Raw genomic sequence first — 21823 nt, 5'->3', positions numbered from 1 at the left:
GTGTTCCGTCTTCCTTTACCTGTGCATCCCAGCAACCCCGAACTGCAAAATCCCGCAACTGCCGGAGGCTTTGTAGATACCTTCCAGGGTCAGAGCTCTAATACGGAAAACAAGATATAGACAAAATATAACAAATGGAATAACCCCAAACAGCAAGAAGACATAATGAGCTTTTAGATATGTAAAAATTTTAACCATTGCACTTTTTCAGATTCCAAACATTCTCCCATCAATACAAATTCTACTCACAGCAGTTTTGTGCTTAGATTCCCATAGGAGGTAGGAACTGTGCAGGCAGCCCTGAGCAGCTGATGCCTCCAGCAATCCTAAGGCTTCTTTCTTCCGGTCCTCATCCTAGGACAAGAACAATAATGACAGTCAGTGTGGGTGATGTGTTAGAAGTGTGGTCTGTCCATAGTCCAGTACATCTGCGCTTCGCTCAAGGCCACATTTAGAGCTGGTGCTACTCTAGACACATACGGATGATAACACCCCTTCATAAACTGCCCCCCAACCACTTTTCTAAATGTCACACAATCAAATTTAGCATATTGTCTATATGCAGATTATAATAGCTTGCCTCTTACAGCCAACTAATAATCAGTGGCGGGACCCTAACCCTACACTCATGTTGTATATAGTGGTGTATACCCTTGGTTCTCAACTGGTGGGTCGCAACCCCATGTTCAGTGGGTCACAACCCCATGTTCAGTGGGTCGCCGTGTTCCTTCCACTGCGCTAGGTGAGAGGCTCCTTAGCCTTCCCCAGTGAAGAACTGTCAGTTCTCACACCTAGCAACTATTCCAAATATGCTGGGGGTATGGCCACGAGGGAGCTCCATCCATACATGCATTGCTTACAGCTCCATTGCATGCCCTGCAGAGGTACCTGGACGGAGTGATGTCACATTCTGGCTCCCGTCACCTCTACAGGGCATGCAAATGAGCTGTACAAGCAATCCATATGGATGGAGCCACAGAACAGCAGCCCACACTGGAGCCAGGCTGAGGATCCACTCCAGTTCTCATAATGTAAGGAGACTGGGTGGAATAAAAAATATATAAAACATTTTTGGGAGTGTGTGAGATTGTGTCTGTCAGTGTTTTTGAGGGCCTGTTCACACTAGCACAGTGAGTTAATAGTATGGACCAGTACGATTAAAGCAATCGTACCTACTGCGCATTCTGGTGCAAGAGATGCATTGTCATTTAAATGGAACCCAAAATGCATTTTCCGCCCACAGTTCAATTGCCTGCACCAGAACGCGCGGTATTGCAATGCCGTGTATTCCAGTGCGGTGCAACTTGAGTCGCGACTTAATGACCAATGACAAATGTGGGTCCTGAGGTTACACAGGTTAAGAACCACTGGTGTATACCTATTTTTTTGCAGTGATGTTCCCATCTGGAGACACTCTATAGTAGAGAATATGGATGCATCCTTCCGGCATACCATATTGCAATGCCTGTGGACTAAGCGGGCGGGCCATACTATGGGTATGCAGATAGCATCTTAGAGAAAGTTGCAATTTATAAAAGTTCTCCAAAAAGGGCAGAGCTAGATAGACCCACTGTGAAAAATAGTACATTAGTACATATATAGTACAATAGTACACACAAATAGTACTATTTTTCACAATCTTTACTATAGAGGCCTAGTGCCTGAGTCCAGCAGCTTTTCGTACACTTTCAGTTTTTTAGAAATCATATTTATAGTTCCTGGGTCATATATTTTAGTTATTTATCATTTTTTCCATTAGTGCAAGTTTTTACAAATAGATAGACCCACTGCTGTGGAAAGTATGAGCTGTCAGCTATCCGCTGCAGCAATATGATTTCACAATATACGAGACTCAACACTAGTTCACTTTAAAGTATATATAAACCCAAGAACATAAACACAATATATTGCAGCTTAGCTGACAGTAAATATGGTGGCTACATTATATTTTTTACCAGTTACACACATCCTGTCCTAGGGTGACAACACTTCCTCGCTGTACAGCATGTAAGGAGGGGCAGTGTTGTCACCCTAGGACACGACTACAAAACATGTCCCTGTTTTCACATTACTTAGGGGATGGTGTTCTGCAGTCGTCAGATTGATGAAAATAGTCGGCAGTGGCAAAGATACAAGGAATTTATCAGCTCACAAGATTTCGGTCAAGATCATGAGGTACTTTTTTTTTTAGTTGCACGCGCACCGTGTACGGACCTGGATCCATTATGTTTGCATCTGAGGCTGTACACTGTCTGTGTGCGGCTGTCAAAACTAGGAGCTGCAGGAAGCAGCGTGTGACGGCGCACAGCATCTCTTTCTCAATAGACTTACATAAGCTGCCTGCACGCTCCTTTCTGCAGCTCTGGGAAATGAGGCCTTTGGGTTTATGTATCATTAGGGTCCATTCCCACCAGCCACTGCGCAAAACGCAGGGCCGGAGTTTGGCTACCCCTGATCTATACCATTGAAAGACAGTCAAGTCACCTCCCATGCTGAACAATAAACAAATCAAACAAAACCAATTACAGGACAAGGCTAGAGACGTGTTAAGCTTGCTTCTTACCTCAAACAGGCTTAGGACCTTTGCCAGACAATACTGTATAGATCCCTGGAGAGCCTTAAATGTAACAAAGTAAGGTTTGTTATTCATTACATTATACTGAGAATTTAGGCAAAATACACATAAAACTTTCTGCACACAAAGTTCTCATAAAATAAGGCATATAATACAAAATACACAAATAGGTTAGGGTCAGTATTAAATAAACACATGCCAAAATGATCAATAAATGCAGAGATGCACGCAGCTGTAGTACTATGTAAATCTTTCCTAATCGTGTTTGCCTCCTATGAATCATAATAGAAGTCACCAACACTCAGTGTGCAAGAAGTAAAGCACTTTTTATTAAATTGTCACATGCTTCATACAGCCGTAACGCATGTGACAATTTAATAAAAAGCGCTTTACTTCTTGCACACATCATCGAGCGCTGGTGACTTCTATTATGGACTGTATCTGACACGGCGCCATCCGTGTTGTCACTTCAAGCCCCAACCTTTCATACAAGGTCTGTACGCTGTATGGAGTGCAGGTGATGTCATATTACGGATTGCCTCCAATAAATCAGTCCACCCCATAACCTAAGAAATGTGAGCTCCTGCACAGTGTCCATGAGCACAGAAACATTATTTAGAAATAAGATCTAACGTGTATCTAAACCCCCCAAGAATGACTCCAATGTATCTATGGGGGCAGCCATGGTTGCCACACAGGGTGGATATCAAACGTCGTCTGCCTTTATTCATTTCCATTATATGATGGCACTAGTATTTTACATAAGAAAGAAAAGGAAGTTGGTACTTTCTTTTAAGCTAACAGGAAGTGACAAGGGCACGGCATTTCTGGCTTTTTGGGTTTACATACACTTTAAGCAAAGAGGCAAGAGACCTATACCTGCATTTATAGAGCAAATCTGCATGGGACAATATGTGCTGAAAACAATCGAACTATAGATTACTGATGAAGGAAAGTGGTGTCTCATCTTCTAAAAATTGAAAGCACCACAAGGTCTATATTTTAACATAGCCAATCAGATAAAAACCTAATATGAAATAAATACTGGAAAGTTTGAACCTGGCTAAGAAATGCTTACACACATAAGGGCCTGGTGCATGCACCTACGGCAAATATAGATGTCCCCGTAGAAGATTACCCTACAAGGGTGATGTATACAGTAGATGTCAAAGGTTGGCAAGATCAATAGAAAGGAAAGCCGACCTTTAGATATCTCTTACCCCTGTAACGCTTTCTCCCTCCTTGGCATCTCCTTGGCACTCCTCCTTTAGGCTGTCAAAGACCACAGCTTTACAGCAGCTTCCGGAGGCTGACCAAGGCGGTCGAATAAACAGCCAGATGAAAGGGTTTGCAGAAGAATTCAACTTTTCGGTTAAGCTAAAGAAACGGGAGGCCTTCAGCCCATTCACTTCAGCTCGGCCATCATCCGACATGGACACTAGAACATAAAAAAAAAATCCTATTTTATTTCAATGTCCCATCCATACTCTACAGTGAAGGAACTCATTTGATTGCTCAAGAGTGATTTTCCAGATCCTGTATGCTGCCAAGTGACTTCCTCGCTTGGCACAGCAGCCATTCAGTGAACGCCTAGTAATTTTATCAGTGAATACTAGGTGGTTTCTGATTGGACAAGAGATGTTGACAGAAGTCCTGACCTACATACTTGTTCTAAGTCACTGAGGCTCAGCATGACAGTCAGGTAACTACCATTTTTAAGAAGCAGAGGCCAGCAATAGAAGTCTCCATATCTCTGATGACATGAATTGCCCGAAGGTTTTCTTTAAAGGGCTGCATAATACACAATATGGCCCAAAGTCTTTGAACGCCTACCTGACCAACATATCTATATGAGCTTGTTGGACATCCCATTCCAAAACTATGGCCATTATTATAGTGTTGGACCTCCTTTGCAGCTGTAATGCCCTCTACTCTTCCAGGAAGGTTTTCCCCCAAGATTTTGTAACATGTCTGTGGGAATCCCTGTCCATTAAGCCAACAAAACATACAGTATGTGAGGTCAGGTACTGATCTTGGACGAAAAGACCCGACTCGCCATTGGCATTTCAGTTCATCAAATTGGAGATCACTTAAGGTTAAGGTCAGGGCTCTGTGCAGACCACTCGGGTTCTTCCACAACAAACTCATCAAACCATGCCTTTATGGGGATGGCTTTATGCACACTCATGCTGGTACAGAAAAGGGCCTTCACCAAAAACTGTTACCACAAGGTTTAGGAGGACACAATTACCTAAAAGGTCTATGTATGCTGTAACATTTACAGTACCTTTCACTGTAAACGCCTAGACTTAATATTAAGGGGTGTCCAAATACTGTTGGCCATATAGATAGGTATGATGGCAAACTTTTGGCCAATGCATATGGGTAAAATAAATAAATGGTGACACAAAGAAGTACTTACAGCCCTCATTATACAAGTACGCGATTCCCAGCTTCATGCAAGCTTCAAAGTTTCCACATTCTGCTGCCCTGAAGAAAAAAGAGTGAAAAGAAGTTGTTATGTACAGCAGTGCATCCCAAATGTCTCCTTGGGGGTCAGCAACATTCAAAACTACAGTGTGAAGAAAAAACAGAATGCTACCAGGAATTATGGCAGAGAGGACTTGTAGATGAAAGTGTATGCATAGCAAAAACTTTTAGATAGGGAAGAGTTAAAAGAGAGGAAAATGCTCTCTCTGCCCTGTTGGGGAAAATTCCCTTCACTTCCTGTCTCAAGACACAAACATTAAGGCCTCATTCACACTGTAATCGGCCCGCACGTACAGCTCCGTGCTGCATGCAGGGCCGTACCGAGCAGCTCACGGGAAGGACAGGTGCTGCGTGTGATTAGTAAACAGCCCCCATCCTTCTCTATGGGACTACATGGCCGTATGCTCCCCTACGCTCACCTCAAGTGCAGGTCTGTATGGGTGCGTGTTTCGTGGCTCGGACGCAGACAGGATCCATCCTGTCAGCTTACGAGTACGCTCACCTGCACAGACATTCAGGGCGGGTGAGTGTAGGGGGTCGTACAGCCGCGAAGTCCCACAGAGAAGGACAGAGGCTACGTTCTAATCACGCGCAACACCTGTCCTTCCCGGGAGCTGCTTGGTACGGCCCTGCACGCAGCACGGAGCTGTACGTGTGGGCCGATTACAGTGTGAATGAGGGCTAAGGGATGGAAAATTTCTACAAAGCAAAAGGAAATTTCCCTCAGACAGTTGTCGCCATTGGAAGAATTACCCTCGCCTCTTGTTCTGCCAATTACTCTAAACTTTGGCATTTCCCATCACATCCAGTCTCTGTGACAATAGTTGCCAGAGCATAATTAGGAGGCAGAAATAAACCCCTAACAGGTGTTCTAATACTTGCACAGTATGCTAAAAACTAACAGGGTTATTCACAAAAGGGTGAAGAGTTTGGAGAGGGCAGAAGAAGTGAGCAATCTAGGACAACATAGTTGAACTGGAAAGTGAACTGAATTGGAGATTCAGCTATGTTGTCCTAGATTTTTCACTTTTCACAATTTTCCTCCAAATTCTTCACCGTTTTGTAAATAGCCCTGTAAAAGAAAAAAAAAAGCTTTGGATACACTTGGGGGCTGATTTATAAATTTTCCATCCAGCGTATAGCTGGGCAAATGCTGTTTGCACGTTACCTCCACTGCCACTAGATGGCACTGAAGAGCATAGTAATTTCCTATGCTCCTTGGCTCCATCTAGTGGCACTAGTGATTTGCAAATAGCATTTGCCCAGCTATACGCTGGGTGGAAGATTTATAAATCAGCCCCTTAAAGTACCCAAAAATATAAGCAGCAGGAGACTGAGCCTTCCATAGTCCATCTGTAAAATACTTTGGAATGGGCACAACTTTCAATACCACTGCAAAAAGAAAATACAAATACAGATAAGGGTCATTATCAACATTTACCTTTCAAAGAGATGCAGGTTTTCAGGAGAAGGCCACACGTCTTGAAAACAGGCTCGGGCCCAAACACTGCTGTGAGTGTCCACCAGGGACCTCAAATGAGGATGAACCTGGAAAAGAGCAAAGTCACATGAATCAATCTGAACGGTATGACCTTTCACCCTCCCGGCTACATTAAAGTAGAATTCAACTCAAACGCTTTTTAAGCAATTCATTCAGTTTAAACAAACATACATTGCCCAGTAAAATGCTTCTTTACAGCTTCAACTCTCTCGGCTCAGCTTCCCTAAACCTCCTGTCTTGTATATGATCTGTAATATTACTGGCTTAGAATAGGGAGAGAGACTTGCCTTGCTATGCCTGTGTGTTTGCGGAAACACATAGATTAGTAGCAAACACAAGGGTGGCTCCACAGGACCCTGCAAGGAAAAGGAGTCACCCCAAAACAGGATATCAGGGCCAGTGCTCAGAAGACTAGATGACTCTGCAGGAAATTAATTAATTAATTTTAACCATCAAGGAGCAGCATTCATTGTATGTGATTTCATCAGCATTTAAAATATTAAAAACCTTTGGACTTTAACATGAAAGCTTGAAAGCTCATAGTCTTACATTTCGCATAGAGAGGATATCCGTTGCAGGCAAGCACTCCAGTATATACAAGAGGACATCTTCCGGAAGGTTGAGCAGCGTTAGGAGACGCGGGCGTCGTTTCACCCTCCTCTTGGGTGGGGCCGTAAAGCATTTTGAGCAGCGACAGTGCAGGACTGTATGAAGAAAGAAAAAGAAAACGTAAATTGGCTGAGCTGAGCAATTAAAAAGGATAACTAATCCTGAACTAGCAATTACATAAATGACAATTTTCCGCTTTGAGCGCACACACCATGTGCATGGGCAGAACAGTAGCTGAAAGCTATACAATAGGCTTGATTCACACACGTCAGTGAAAGCGAATCAATGGTCTACATGTCTAATGCTGGGCACACACCTTACAACCATTGCAAGACTTTTGTCTTGCGATGGTCGTAAGGTACTTAAAAAAACGTACGATCTGCCTATCTTGCTTCCGATGACTGCAATGCCGAACGGGCAGTGTGCGCTTGCGCACACTGGCCCGTACGGCTTTTATCGTACGAACATGCCACAAACCCGCCGTACATCGTAGGATGCTCGGCGGGTTTTCGAACATGTCCGTAAGTTAAAAGTCGTGCGACCTTACAGTAGTAGAGGTCGCACGGCTTCCACACACCTTTAGCCTTCCAACACTGCTCCTGCAGTGGGAGGAACGGTGCCCCACCACCGGCGCTCGTGGGAGGAATCCCCATCGTTGGCGTCAGCGAGGGGAACGGTGCTCCCCATCGTTGGCGTCAGCGAGGGGAACGGTGCCCCCCATCGTTGGCATCAGCGAGGGGGAACCGTGCCCCCATGGTTGGAGTCAGCGAGGGAAACGGTGCCCCCATGGTTGGAGTCAGCGAGGGAAACGGTGCCCCCCATCATTGGTGTCAGTGAGGGAAACGGTGCCCCCCCATCGTTGGCATCAGCGAGGGGGAACGGTGCGCCCATCGTTGGCGTCAGCGAGGGGGAACGGTGCTCCCATCGTTGGCGTCAGCGAGGGAAACGGTGCCCCCATCGTTGGCATCAGCGAGGGGGAACGGTGCCCCCCATCATTGGCGTCAGTGAGGGGGAACGGTGCCCCCCATCATTGGCGTCAGTGAGGGGGAACGGTGCCCCATCATTGGCGTCAGTGAGGGGGAACGGTGCCCCATCATTGGTGTCAATGGGAGGAATAATGCCCCATCGTGGTAGAAATTGTTTCCATCGTTGCTGTTAAAGGAATTATGCCCCGTCGGTTATCTGTGGGAGAAATGATGCCCCATCATTTGTGTCAGAAATAGTGGCCCATTGTGTCAGTGGGAAGAATCGTGACCCAAGGGCCAGATGCAGGCAACCAAAGGGCTACAGTTTGGAGACCACTGCACTAGGTGAGCATGTGACTCCCATGATACAGTGACGGGTGTCCAACTTTAGCTAAACCTTTGCAGGACCTGCCAGCTTTTAGCAGTTTGTGATCTCCAATGACAGCATTGGTTTGCTGCTGTACAGAGATCATCATTTATGGCTGCTGGCAGTGATGGCACCAATACAGCTATGCAAGACCGATGCCATCATTGGTGTCCCTCCTTGTGCAGACAAGCCTAGCGTAAACAAAGCAATGTCTACAGTGGCCTAGGCTGGTGAAAACAGTTCTTAAAAAACTCCAGGAAAAGAAAAGGCAGCAGTAAAAGTTATACTTCAATGCTTGCTTGCTATGCCCGGCTGTATTAAAACCACAGCCATCCTTTATTTCAGTTCCGCTAGCGTTTGCCACAACGTCACAAACTTAATTAGAATCCCACACACTCTCTGTGAGCGTTTAATGCTTCATCTGGCAGATTTAGAAGTAATAGCTTTGCATTGGCTTGGCAATGTTCCTTGAAAAGTTTGAAGCAAAATAATAAGCATGGCTTTAAGTCATTGTCACCAGTCACCGGCAGCTGCGTTTTATCGGGGAGAGCGCTATTCCATTAAGGCTTTAAAAACGAAGAAAAGCAGCGTTGCATAAATCAGGCCATGCGCCAATACACACCCTGGCACCAAAATTCTTCATTATCGCGTAATGGGACTAGATTGCGGCAGCTTTATGAGCTCCTACTGACTGTAGTACAAATGACTCAAATGTGCAAGTTTATTCATAGGTGTTTATGATTTTAGGCTCACAAAACACATGCCTGACTTTTGGGTTTAGTCCCCTGGGCACAATGCATCCAACTTACACTCGGTGTCTCTGGCGGGTGCAGATGTCAATACTCATTCAGCATCCAGTGCTGTGCCAAGAGACTGACTGTCAACACTGCGCTGACAGCATCCATCTTTGGAGGCCCCTGGTGTAGCAGCAGAAAATGTTGACCATCAAAGAAGTTAAAGTGCACACATCACCAGAGGAATGTTAATTTGAAGGTGGAAACTGCCTAAATAAACCTTTAAAGGTAACATGTACTGAAGGAGATGTAAAGTCTGCAACTGCAGAGTTCTCTAATAACTCTAGAGCAGACCTGGGCCTTTTACTGCCCCTGGGCCCCATCCGGCCTTTGGCTATGCCTGTATGGCACATGGTCTGGACACAGCCTGGTGCTGGTTCTCTCTGGACCGCGATCACTGACTGACAGTGGATGTTCCGGCCTCGGAGGCTGGTGCATCCATTGCCAGCTGTAGCCCAGCACAGCCCCCCCCCCCCTTCTCTTCAGTAGTTGGTTGCTAGGACCGCTGGCATCCTAGCAACCAAAGATGTCAGCTGTCCACCTTCTCTGCAGTCTTTGGTTGCTAGGACTGCCGGTGCTCCTAGCAACCAGTGATGTCAAATGTGTTCCCCGCCTCTAGCATTACAGGAGGACTAAAAAGTATCGTCTTCCATCCTCTCCTGCAGTCTACTCCGCCTCTGGCATACTAATAAAGTAGTAAAATAGGGTAAGTGGGGACAATAATATAAAGGGGCACATTATCAAAACCAAATAATTTACTGCTTTTTATAAAGCGATAAAATTAATATTGAGCAGAATTATGTTCAGCCTATTGGTTCAGCCCTCCACAATAGTCCCAGTTTCTCTGCCTCTAAAGCCAGGCACAAATGTTTTTTTTATTTTCTAAATATATTCCTCAAAAGTCACAAAGAATTTCATTCTACTTTGGGATCCCTTTAATGTTTTTGCACACCCAGATATTACCTTGCCAAATTAGCAAGGGGCATCAACCCTGTGTTGTATATAGCCTGTGCAGGGAGGGACTCACCAGGCCCCACCCACTACAGGCTGCCTGCAGAAAACTACAGGAAAGGGCGGAGACAAGACCAGTCACTCTGCACAAGGAGAGAGAACAGCAGTGACTGGTCTTTATTACAGGAAGCTGCTGCAGAGGCAAAGTACAGGAGTTGTGTCATGCTGGACAAAGAGAAATGGTTCATGTTTAATTAAATCAATGGAGTGAGTATTTTGTTATTTTGGCGCACATGTATAGAACCCGTCGCATAAAACTTTAACGGCTCATTCACACAGGCGTGCACATCCACATGGCATGCATGCCCATATAGAGACCTGCTCCTGGGAGATAGAGGTGCTGTCTGTAGTAGCAAGCAGCTGCCTATACCTCCCTAGGACAGTGTGTGTGTCCAAGTGCAGGCACCCAGACCTGTGCAGATGTGCCGCTTTGGATCTACGTGTAACTGTGTCCTCCCATAGGGAGATACAGGCGACTGTAGCCAATTACAAGCCCACACATGTCCTCCCCAGGAGCAGGTCTGTGCACGTCCGTGTGAATGAGCCCTTAACGCGACATGGCACAGCTGGTGCAACACTACATAGGACTTGTCTTCTAACATTGCTACTATGGCGCATGCAAAACGCGGCAGTATTTACACCACAAAACTTATACCTCTCCCTTCCCCAGTGCTGCAGGGTATAATCCTTATACAGCCACCAATACTTACCCTTTGCCTGTACATCATTCATGAAAACATGGAAGCAGCTGCTTCTCCCTGTCCCATTGTCCCTGCCATATGCTGTCAGTAAGACAACTCCATATTTAAAAGGAAATGCATTCTTCTGGGTCATGTGACTGAGCTCCGGGTGTTCCACCAGCAAATATCGAACAGCCACCCAACCAAACAGTTAATAGTGTAATGTGTGGGAGCACTAGCAAGTGATGTACAGGAAACTACCAGGACTTCCCCATGCTAAATCTGCTTTAACTGCTGACTGCAGCATGGAAACTTTGTGCTGCCTTGGCAGAGGTGGATTGTCTGCTGGGGAGCCCATAGAGGTGCTCATACAAAATACACGATGTACCAACAGATGATCATATCACCCGCCAGCCTCAAAATTCCAGGAAGCTGGACGTCTCAACAGGGGTGGGCAACTCCGGCCCTCCAGCTGTGCTTTAACTACACATTCCATCATGCCTCTGGGAGCCATGTATCTGTCAGTCTTGCAATGCCTCATGGGACTTGTAGTTCCACAACAGCTGGAGGGCCGGCGTTGCACACCCATCTTCTATATCTTTTTTTTTCATTTCTTTGGCCTGAGTATGGCAGGTTCTCTTGAAGGCTCACCTCCCCCATGCTGGTAGGAACAGTGCTGATGTTTTGAACGAGTATTGTCGCATTTGTATACATTTTCAAGAACTTTATTTAAATGTCACAATTGACATTACATTGAGTTCTATTCACCACTGTGGCAGTGCAGTGTGCTGGGTTGAACTGCAACACACTGCGCTGAAAAAGTATCACATGCAGTTCTTTTTCTCAAAGCACACCACAACGGTGTGGTGTGAACTGACCTATTCCAAATCAAGGCTTGTTTTGCCTTCTCTATGCATTGGACAAGGCTGTTGGAGCAACCTGGTGCCAACATGCCCCTCAGGCCTGGCAATCGGCCACTGAGGCCCGAGCACTGCACCCTGGTAAGAAGGCGACAACCTCCACCACGGGTATTTCCATGGGCTGACAGAGGAACAAAGCAGCGAGGGGGGTGAAGGTTGTTATCAGTGTACATATAAGATTTGTAGTTCCACAACAGTTGGGGGGCCGCAGTTTGCTGACCCCTGCACTACTCCCACATTGCATCACTCTGCAGTGAATAAAATGAATGTTATGAATTCCTCACTTTAGCCATCAGCTTCCTTTTCTAATTGGTTGCTAGGGGACAACTTCTTTAAGTTTTAATAAATCATCTAGGACTAATCAGTGAAATATTTATATTAAAATAAAAAACAAAAGTTAAAAATGTGCAGAAACTAAAAAACAAAAACAAAACTGTGCATGTGTGTTCTAATACACAGGACAGGACTGATAGAAGAGAGCACACTGTTAACCCTTCAGTGGCCCTCAGGAAGTGATTACTCAATGATCTCCAAGCCCTCCCCTCACACCCGGGGCCACTGGCTGCCAGCAAGTTTATTTTCAAACCCTCACCCGCCCAACACTCACAATCAATTAACCACCCCAATCAACAACACACAATGGGGTTTAACTCACTGCCTAAATGAAATATAAAAAAGGAACACATTGTTCTAAATGTGGAGACAATACCGGGCAGACACAACGTGAGACTCAGACTGGGGGTGACATTATTTACTAAAAACTTATCATACAATCGGATACAACTTCTATACAAAGATCACTCACACTACACAACTCTTTTAATGACATAATTAAGTACTTTCATATAACAAGATCACACATTACATCATTTATTGTACAAGGATCACACACTACACAAGTGGACTTTTTTCTATATCTCACACACACCAGCTACACCTTGTATACAAAAACCACACAAATGTACTTTTAGAAAACAAAAATATCTATCACACTACAGAATTGCACTTTATATACAAAAGATCACACACACACACCGTCTTGTACTTTTTATACACAATCACACACCGTCTTGTACCTTTTATACACAATCACACACCGTCTTGTACTTTTTATACACAAACACACACATCGTCTTGTACAATCACACACCGTCTTATACTTTTTATACACAATCACACACACACACAGTCTTATACTTTTTATACACAATCACACACACACACAGTCTTATACTTTTTATACACAATCACACACACACACAGTCTTATACTTTTTATACACAATCACACACACACACAGTCTTGTACTTTTTATACACAATCACACACCATCTTGTACTTTTTATACACAATCACACACACACACACACCATCTTGTACTTTTTATACACAATCACACACACACACCATCTTGTACTTTTTATACACAATCACACACCCTCTTGTACTTTTTATACACAATCACACACCCTCTTGTACTTTTTATACACAATTTCCTGCACTTTTTAGATTAAGATCACACACACACTGCAACATAATGATACTTTGTAAATAGTTGAAGGACCGGTGAAGCTCAAACATTGCAATGTAACACAAACCGTTGTGGTAACTGTTGTACTTTATACCAAATCCACACCACCGATGGAGGGGCATTCAGGAGAAAGTCACAGAGGAATTCTAAAGAGGAAAGTGCAGGATCAATGAGATGTGACTATTGTGGGGGAAGAGCTGCACCTCCCCCTCCCCCCCAACTCTCCAACAACTTTGGAGGGAGATTTAAAATCCAGAGCAGGAAGTGGCCGGCCATTGGGGCTGAGCACAGCAGGGAGCAGCTTGCCTACAGGCATTGGAATTCCAGCACTCCATTACAACTGCCATCAATGGCTGGGACTCCAAGTGTCCACCCCCATATATTGAAGTCCTGTGATCTGATGAACAAATTAAAGCTGGGACTTGTAGTCCTGAGACCTATATGAACTCAGCATGTCTACCCCCATGTAATGAACATTATATTGGGACTTGTAGTCCTGAGACCCATATGGACTCATCGTACCCCCATACAGTAAACATATTAAAGCTGGGACTTGTAGACCTGAGATCTTTATGAACTCAAGTCTACCCCCAATGTAATTAACTTTATTTCAAAGCTGGGACTTGTAGTCCTGAGACCTATATGAACTCATCATACCCCCATACAGTCAACATATTAAAGTTGGGACTTGTAGTCCTGAGATCTCTATGAACTCAGCATGTCTACCCCCATGTAATGAACATTACATTGGGACTTATCAAATGGACTCATCAAGTCTACACCCCTTATAAAGCTGTCAGGGAACTACAAGTACCAGGAAACCCTGACAATCGGAGACTACTTAGGCATGATGGGAGTTGTGGTTCTGATAAAGCATAGCTCATCATAATAAAAATGCTGGGACTTGTAGTGCTGAGAGCTGTTTGGACTCATCAAGTCTACCTGCCGCATTCAAATACCTTCATACTTAGAGGGAAAGGGTTTGTCATTGCAAGCAACCTGCTGCTGCCGCCAGGGAACTACAAGTACCAGGAAGCCCTGACAGCCATGGACTACATGCATGATGGGACTTGTAGTACTTGGATACATCATCATGCACAATACTATGAAAAAAAGCTGGGACTTATAGTCCCAATATCTGTATGGGCTCATCAAGGTAAACCCCCAATAATGATTCCTTGAAAGCTGGGACTTCTAGTCCTGAGATCTCCAAGGACTCATCAGGTCTACTCCAATGGAATGAACGTTTAAATACCTTCATACTAAAAGGGAGGGAAAGGTTCGTCATTGCAAGCAACCTATTGCTGCAAATATGCCAGGGAACTACAAGTAGCAGGAAGCCCTACCACAGAGACATGCTGGGACTTGTAGTTCTCAGATACATCATACACAATCATATAGAAAAGCTCCATCAGGTCTATCCCCATATGATACCATCGTACTAAAAGGGAGGGAAAAGTTTGTAATTGCAAGCAACCTGTTGCTGCTGTATGGGAAACTCGAGCAAAAAAGGACCTGCTGCTCATAAGAACACACATTGGCAGCACCTATTGTACCGGAGGGTGACAACATGTCAAGGGGTGACCCCATAGGGCTCGGCGACATAACGTCTGTGTTCAGCATGGTAGCGGGGCACTGTGTACTCTCTATAGACCAGGGTACAGAGGCGGTCATAGGTGACAGGCCTGCTACAGCGCTCCTGGTGACTGGCACTTACCGCCTCCCTTCATCCCGGCAGGTGAGTGAGGTAGATGGGCGAGCAGGGTGCAGCGCAGCCGCCTGGTACAGCAGTCAGATTTCGGTGTGGGCTACCAGCCGGGCCGCGCTTCCACCACCACTAAGGCCACACCTCCCTCAACTCATTGCCATTCACTATACTGCATTCTCCCCCGCCTACTATGAAACCAAAGCCGCGCCCATAATATAGATCTGCCCTATAGTTGACAAGAAGCCCACCCTGGGAAAGGGCGGACGCGTTTCCATGGAAACCTCGCAGAAATCCCGGAAGCTTGAGGTTTTATACTATCACTTCAGCGTGTGTTCCAAACCGCACACATTTCATGGGCGCGTCAGCATAGTTGACGTTCGCTGTATCGACCCGCGCACTATTGCAACTACATTGTAAGGTTTTTGAAAGAAAATACACGGCGTGCCCTTAGTAATGATGGCGGCTAGCGCTTCGCACGCAAGCTGTGATTGGTCCGTGGTCTCCGCAGCCACGCCTCTTCCCAGGGGGCAGCGCGTATTTTTTTGAACTTCTGGCAGGCATGCAGGTATTGGCTTGCAGGGACCCAATGCGCGCTGTCGTCACGTGATGCGGCCAATCAAGGGAAAGGCGGAAGCGGCTGGGGTTATCTGAGGACCGTGAGCGTAGGCCAGCACGCGCTTAGTGTAAGCGCGCTAGTAAATTCGAAACACGCCGGGGTCCTGATTGGGCGGGAGGCGGGTCTCGGCTCTTTAAACTGGAGGGCGGGGCCCGAGACTGGTTCAGCGAGTTCTCAGTTGTCATGGTAATAGTGAAATTGATAGGAGGGGGCGGACGTGTTAAAGCTGGAGATTCCAGCACCCCTCTGTGTAGTAAATGCTGTTCATATACTGGACCCAGAATATTGGCTTCTCCTCCATCCATCACAGGCCTCTTATACACACACCAGCATAAATAGTTGTGTCATTGCTTTTGGGAAAAGTCTCTGTCTGTATTTTTCATGCAGTTTCCCGTCCTTCTAAAGTCAAAACGTATTGCTCATTGGGGAGATTTCCCCTCACTTCCTGTCCAATTTATACAACAGGAAGTGGGAGTAAATCTCTTAGGGTCCATTTACATCCATCCGGTCTGGCGTGTTGTGGTAACGCGGGAGACGCATAATGCACGCTCTACTGCAATGCAGTGACCTTCATTTTTAATGGCTTTCAAAACATCAGAAAGCAGAGTGATGCACTTACTTACATTGTGGTGCGCTGGGTCGGGAAAATGCAGAATTTTCTAATATTTGTAATGTCAGTTTTGGTGCGCTGGCCCATTATTATGAATGGGGTGCGTCAATGCAGCGCACATTAAAGAAGAACGCCAGGATTTTTTTTAAACGTAACCCTTGCAGTGGGGTTACCCCCAGAATGCAAAGGTTTAAGTTCTGGTTTTGTCTATGGGGCAAAAATGAAGGAGATATACCTGATCTTTGGTCCTGTTTGGCTGCTCGACTGGTCCCTTCAGCCTCTTCCGCCAACCCCACCCCTTCCGTGGGCTTCGGCAGGCTAAAGACCTGTGACATCGCCATGTCTAATGCAGTCCATTAGGCCTTGTTTCATATTCTTATCACGTTATTATAATGCAAAACTCCACAAATTTCCAACGCGTTTCGTTCATGTACTTCATCAGGGAATATTGTGGTAGGAATCTAATTAAGAATATATAATCCATTGTTTATGTCGAAATATTCAACCAGTGAGATTAAATAAAGTAATAAAATCATTATTGCGGCCATATCATAGATCATAAGATCCCCGGGCTATCTGTGTGTACCCATGGCTCCGCCGCATGATGTCTGTGAGGGGCGGGATTCTGATCCACGTCACTCAGAGATAGATTTGCAGATGATTTCTGGACCTTGGGCAAGTGACAGGACTAAGCCCTGCAAGCATGTTACAGCATATAAAATACTAAAGAATGAGCATTGCACATATATAGATTTATTAATAAACAATGGATTATATATTCTTAATTAGATTCCTACCACAATATTCCCTGGTGAAGTACATGGACGAAACACGTTGGAAATGTGTAGAGTTTTGCATTATAATAACGTGATAAGAATATGAAACAATTGAATGGGATTTTGCCTATGGTTTTAAATATTATGTAGAATATGTTTAATATGAAATGAGACTATTAATGAGGAATCCATGAATCTTGTATATTTTCTGTAAATTATGATCTTATAGAATAGAATTGAGGAATCCAGTAATCATGTATGTATTTTATGCCTGAATCATTACATTTTTAAGATATTTAATAAATTATGTGTTTACAAAAAAGTCTGGCGCCTCGTTCAAAACCCCTACACTACTAGGATTGTAGTTTTTTGGAACAATGTCCTAGTCACATGTGCCAGAGATAGTAACCTGCCCTTAGTAAACATGGCCACTGTCAGAAGACTGGGGAAAGAAAAGAGAAATAAGGGATGCAAAGAATACAAAGCCGGGAATTATCTAGAAGCATGTGATTGTAGATTGTCATTACTAAACATTTCTAAAGGTGTGTTTGTTGTTTTTTTAAACATATGGGTAAAGTTCCTCTATAAGGCTGTAGGACTGGAAGTGAATAGAAATCTCCCCAATGGGACACAGATGGGGGAAAAAAAACTGATAAGGTTATAACCGTCCCTTATTTCCATCTCTCAGCGTCCTGTGTGAAAGGGGAGAGCGATCACTGCCGTAGGACTTAGGATCGGGTCAGTGTATCTTTATTTTTGTCCCTAGACCAAAGCAAACAGTTCTTCTTTAATATCACTAAAAAAGTATTTAGGGACAGCTCAGCAGACTCTGACCCCTGAGGTTGGTGAGCTGCTCCATAAAATCCTCCCATACACAGCCTGATACACCGGACCTGGATTAAGATAAAATGATTAGAATTCCCGGCTCTGACATCCAGACATCTCAACTCTCCCGAAAGCTTTGGGAGTCTCCCGCTATTAGATAGCGGCTCCCGGACACGGGGGAGAGAAACATTTTCTCCCGGAAAGGTTTACTCTGCTTGATCTAGCATAGTAAACCTTTCCCTGCTATCTGTTTTTTTTTCCTGATATCGGAGCCGCTGTCAGTCAGTGAAAAAAAAGAAAAAAAACCGGCATAGGAACGAATATCTAGATTGCTATTGGCTATTTACATTTGTAATAGCCAATAGCAGACTACTGCACCCGCCCACTGCTGCTGTCAATCAGGAGAGGTGGACCTAAAGTTCTAAATCAGCTCCTCCTCTGTTGACTGACAGCAGCAGAGGGCGGGTGCAATAGCTAGCCTGCTATTGGCTATTGCAAATTGAAATAGCCAATAGCAGCCTAGCTATTCGTTCCTATGATTTTTTTACAACTATGTTATTCTGGCGGCAGCAGCTGTCAGAATACTAAAAAAAAACAGCAGATAGCGAGGGAAGCATTAGCTTCTTTGCTATCTGCCATCATTTCAGGGGGGTGCTCTCTTCCTTGTTTTTGCAAACCCCCCATAAGTCATTACAGGGGGCACCTCCCTGAAATGACTTATGTCAGGTTGGGATCCCTGGACATCATCAGAAAGGTTTAATGAGGTTTTGTTACACTCCTTATTCTTTGGGCTCTGGAAGCAGAACACACGCAACCATTTCCACTTGTGTAATCTTAAGAGTAACAGGTTTCAGTATTATAAATGATTCATCCGCAGCTCATGTAGCCTCCAGTTCCAAGCCACAGATCCAATTGTTTTATCAGCATTGTTAGACAGTAAGCTGAAAGAGGAGCCAGCAGAATCAGTGCTAGGAGCTCATGGTCCAAAACAACAGGAAACCAGCAAGGCATGGGACTGGAAAGGACAAATATACCCTCGCATGGCTGAATCCTGGCTTAGAGTCTTTGTTGTGACCTTTGAGGAGCTAGAGAGGTGCATGAGGTCTTATTTTAGTTCAGACCATATGTGGTGACCTGCGAGATCTGTCAGGTTTTTATTGGTGTCTGTGTGCCCATTAGGGAGATTCACCCTCTCTATTTTTCCTGGTGAAAGTTATCACTGAAAGTGAAAGAAAATTCAACATTTTGGGTTGTCACCAGAACAGGAATAGATGAGACTTCTTCCAACAGGGACAGTAGTTCTGGTGACCTTGCTGACCACCAGGGATTTACCTCTTTGGAAGAATTTCCTCTCACTTCCTGCTGTGGCTATCAGACAGGAAGGGAAGGTAAATCTCCCCAATGGGACACAGATGGTAAAAAAAGCAAAAACTGACCCTTCCTTAACCCTTACTTAATCTATCCAAAAACCTAAAAAAAAAAGGTTTTGGCTTCAGTTCTACTTTAACAAGCAGTAACAATTGTTTTCCATGTGCCCATCTGCACAAGAAAAACGCAGGCCACCTCGAGGGCACCTTTTCTTTAGAAAGCATCTACAGCCAAGTAGAAAAAGCATGCTAAAGGGAAGAACACTTGCTGTCCGTGTGGAAGCAGCGGTCTCTCTGCAAAGTTCTGACATCAGTGAGATATTGGTGACATTACTGCCGGCAGAGGCGGTTGTCAAAATCTTCTGAGCCAGAACCATGCGTGAGCAGTACCCGCTCATTCATTTCTATGGAGAGTTTCTACTAGGGATGCACCAATACTGGTTTTTCGGTATCGGTATTGAGTACGAGTACCGGTGATTGGCCGGGAAGCTGGCTCCATGCTGTTTGGCCGACTCGATGCTGATTGGCCAGGAAGCCGGCTTCCCAGCCAATCAGCATTGAGCCGGCTTTGCGGCAATCAGGAAGCAGGGATGTGGTTCATTACCCACGGCCCGGCTTCCTGATTGGCCGGGAAGCCAGCTCCATGTTCCCTCGCGACACTGCCAGTCAGAGGAAATCTCCCTTCCGACCGGAAGTGCCGGTATCCGGGGTAAGTATCACTGCATTTGGGTGAGCATGAGTACCCGCCCAAATACTTGGTATCGGCACATCCCTAGTTTCTACTCCTGGCTTCACCCAGACATTAGAATACACAGCGCATACGTGGCCCGGCTGAGTGATTTTGGCCATCAGGGACTGATTTGCTTAACCCTGACAGGGAAAACCGGGGGCGCATCAAGCTGAAGAATAGGGCTTTATGCACACGGGGCTATTACTGTATGTGCGGCTGGGGATTCCATGTAGCAAGAACCTGCAGGTGGCAGGGGTGTGGAATTCCTATCGCCCGACGCCCGGGACATGCAGTTTCGTGCGAGTAGTTTTTTTGTACACTTAGCCCCGCTCCGGACAATCAGAGCTAAGTGTACAGTGTGAAGCCGCCGGCGATTCTGTCCGTCCCCCCGTCCCCCGTGGTTTTCAGGGTCCCCCGCTCCTCTGGCGGACCCGAGACCACGGAACCCGAGCTCACCACAGAGCCCGCAGAGCAGACGAAAAACGTTAGTGTTATCACTGAGACCGTGGCGCTGTGATCACAGCGCCACCTGTCTCAGCTGTCAGGGACTACACAGAAGATCTGTTCTGTGTTGGAGGGCAGGTTCCATGAAGAGAACCTGTCACCTCCAAACTATCATATAGAGGATTTTAAATCCCTATGTCAGTGGTTCTCAACCTTTCTAGGGCCGGGACCCCTTGGTAACATTTGCCAAGTTGTGGTGACCCCCAACGGTAAAATTTAGGGATGACGCGGCTGCTGCAGCGACATCTGGCGGCGTGGCGGGAGAACTGACACTGCTGCGCTAGGAGAGGGCTGAGGAGGACTCTCACCTAGCACAGCAGAAATCACACAGCGACCCCACAGGTTGAGAACCGCTGCTGTAACAGCTAAAATGGCAAACCATATAACACAAGCCGAGGGTGTCAGCTTTTATTATTAATAATAATGATAATAAAAGGTTTATGTTTTCTTTTAGAAAAAAATTACTATTATTTTTATTATTATTATTTATTATTAGAGGGGGTGACACCAAAATGACTGTCAGTCATATTTGTGTCACTGCCTTCACTGGTGGCACCTGGGTGCGTGCTGCACCCCCTTGTGATGCCACTGAATGCTGGGATTTGTAGTTCCCTGTGTGGTATGTGATGTGTGTGTGGGGGGTGCAGGGACAATGAGGGCATGCTGGGACTTGTAGTTCCCTAGGTGATATGCGGAGGCTGTACAACTACAAGTCCCATCATGCCCTCATTATCTTTGTACACCACATATCACCCTGGGAACTACAGGTCCAAGCATGCCCTCCTTGTCCTTGTACACTTCCCCTCCATATGAAAGTGTTATTATTCCTAAATAAAATGTATGTGGACAGGATTAGGTGCCGGAAAGGGGGGCAGCTGGAGACACAGTGTAGAATGAGCGGCACCGAAGTCAGCACAGGGGGCGGAGCTGAGATCATTACAGCAAAAGCCGGAGCCCGGTCCACTCAACTACATGATTACCCTGTTGTTACGCCACTGACTCCCGGCGACCCCTGGCAAATTGTCATTCGACCCCCGAGGGGGTCCCGACCCACAGGTTGAGAACCGCTGGTCTAGGGCTTTTAGTAACCTGGCTGCCCCAATAGCACTTACCACCCTTCTGTGGTGACCGCTAAAGTTAAGACGTAGAATTTCTGGGAGAGAGGGTTAGGGCTAGGAACATCAAGGATGGTGTAGACCAGTGGCATCACAAGGGGGATGCGGGGGGTGCGGCCCGCACCCGGG

General features: G+C 45.6%; 1 protein-coding gene across 1 annotated transcript in view; it reads right to left on the bottom strand.

The window, feature by feature from the left end:
- Nucleotides 1–15273, bottom strand: part of CCNF (cyclin F) — a 31341-nt gene extending 16068 nt beyond the window's left edge. The window contains exons 1-8 of the mRNA XM_018552349.1: nt 15161–15273; nt 7116–7270; nt 6507–6613; nt 4998–5065; nt 3796–4013; nt 2564–2617; nt 250–354; nt 20–97 (exon numbers count right to left, since the gene is read on the bottom strand). Of these exons, the coding sequence (XP_018407851.1) occupies nt 20–97; nt 250–354; nt 2564–2617; nt 3796–4013; nt 4998–5065; nt 6507–6613; nt 7116–7270; nt 15161–15173 (798 nt within the window). The 5' untranslated portion in view covers nt 15174–15273. The remainder of the gene's footprint in view (nt 1–19; nt 98–249; nt 355–2563; nt 2618–3795; nt 4014–4997; nt 5066–6506; nt 6614–7115; nt 7271–15160) is intronic.
- Between the last annotated feature and the right edge of the window lie 6550 nt (nt 15274–21823).

The sequence above is a fragment of the Nanorana parkeri genome, unplaced genomic scaffold, assembly GCF_000935625.1.
Source record: "Nanorana parkeri isolate BGI_ZX_2015 unplaced genomic scaffold, ASM93562v1 scaffold85, whole genome shotgun sequence".
Classification (NCBI taxonomy): Eukaryota; Metazoa; Chordata; class Amphibia; order Anura; family Dicroglossidae; genus Nanorana; species Nanorana parkeri.
Note: the sequence above shows the minus strand (reverse complement) of the source record. Positions and strands in the feature narration are given on the sequence as shown.